Raw genomic sequence first — 1182 nt, 5'->3', positions numbered from 1 at the left:
TGAGAGGGCTAAAACCTTTGTCTGTAGCAAGTACAGGTAAATGATCTAATGGAGTGCAACTGTTTGAAAGATGATTTGTTTGTTTGACCCAATTAGCCAGCAGTTCAGGGCTGTTTGGTGCTACCATAATGTAAATGTTTAGTAATAATACCCTGTGTATTTAACTGTGTGTGATTTGAAACCACGTTACAGTGGTCACCATTTGATGTAGCATGATATCCTAAGATACCTCAATCGTTTCCTGTTCGATGTGTAGGGGAATACTGAGGTAGTTCAGGTTTCACTGTTTGACACACACTAGTATTTTAATGGATACAATATGAATGTATGGTGGAGTTACTTCTAGAGATGGACCTGAACTGGTAAGTTCTGATCTGAACTTCCTCAGTCTAGAAGAATAGAAATGGCATTTTGGAGTTTTGGTTCAGGCCCATTTCTACTCTTGGCAAATTTATGTTATTAGAATATAACAGTTTAAAGTATATTATTGGCCAGATCTGTTAACCTACACAGGAATGTTTATAGTATGAGGTCCTGATTCAGCCAAATACTTAAGCAGGTACCTAACTTGTTAAGCACGTGAATAGCCCCATACTTAAAGTTGGGCATCTGCTTGTGTATGTAGTTGAATCAGAGACAAAATGATTTTTTGGGGGTGGGGTAGGGTAGCAGGGGAGGAAGCTTACTATATGGTGAACTTAAGCTGTCTTTTCAAAACAATTTAATATGAATAATTGTTTGTATATGCATTTAACCACCTTACAAAGAGTGCAACATCTGGTCAATTTTTTTTTTATTTTTTTTTTTCAGCGTTATCAAGAACTATGTTACCCAAGCAAGGAACTCCACCTGTAATATCTGCTTACTTCCCAGGGCAACAGACTAGACTTCCTGCATCATAAGCTCCAATTTTATTAAGAGGATTGCACATGTTAATGGAAGCAGCATCAAATATATGCATCTGATTTAACGTGTCTAATGTAAAAGAAAAAAGAGGTGCTTGAGCAACACTGTCATAAATTTGACTTTATAGTCCATCTGGACTTGGTTACTCTTTTCTGTAAAGTCTGTGCTCATCAAAACTGCCAAAATATGGTCTGGAGGTAAAGCCAGCTATTAAAAAACCTAATGATTTCATTTCTAGTTCTAAGTCTTTAAAATGAGTTAATGTTTTTGATTTAT

At 36.2% G+C, this 1182-nt stretch overlaps 1 protein-coding gene across 1 annotated transcript in view; it reads left to right on the top strand.

Annotated features, from left to right (window-relative positions):
* The window catches only part of LOC135880477 (spindle assembly abnormal protein 6 homolog), a 39958-nt gene extending 39056 nt beyond the window's left edge, over nucleotides 1–902 (top strand). The window contains exons 17-18 of the mRNA XM_065406779.1: nucleotides 1–36; nucleotides 811–902. The exon at nucleotides 1–36 is cut by the window's left edge and continues 53 nt beyond it. Coding sequence (XP_065262851.1) covers nucleotides 1–36; nucleotides 811–902 — 128 coding nt within the window. The remainder of the gene's footprint in view (nucleotides 37–810) is intronic.
* The last annotated feature ends 280 nt before the right edge of the window (nucleotides 903–1182 follow it).

Source organism: Emys orbicularis, chromosome 6 (assembly GCF_028017835.1).
Source record: "Emys orbicularis isolate rEmyOrb1 chromosome 6, rEmyOrb1.hap1, whole genome shotgun sequence".
NCBI lineage: Eukaryota > Metazoa > Chordata > Testudines > Emydidae > Emys > Emys orbicularis.
The sequence above is the reverse complement of the archived record's forward strand: the minus strand, read 5'-3'. Positions and strand labels throughout refer to the sequence as shown.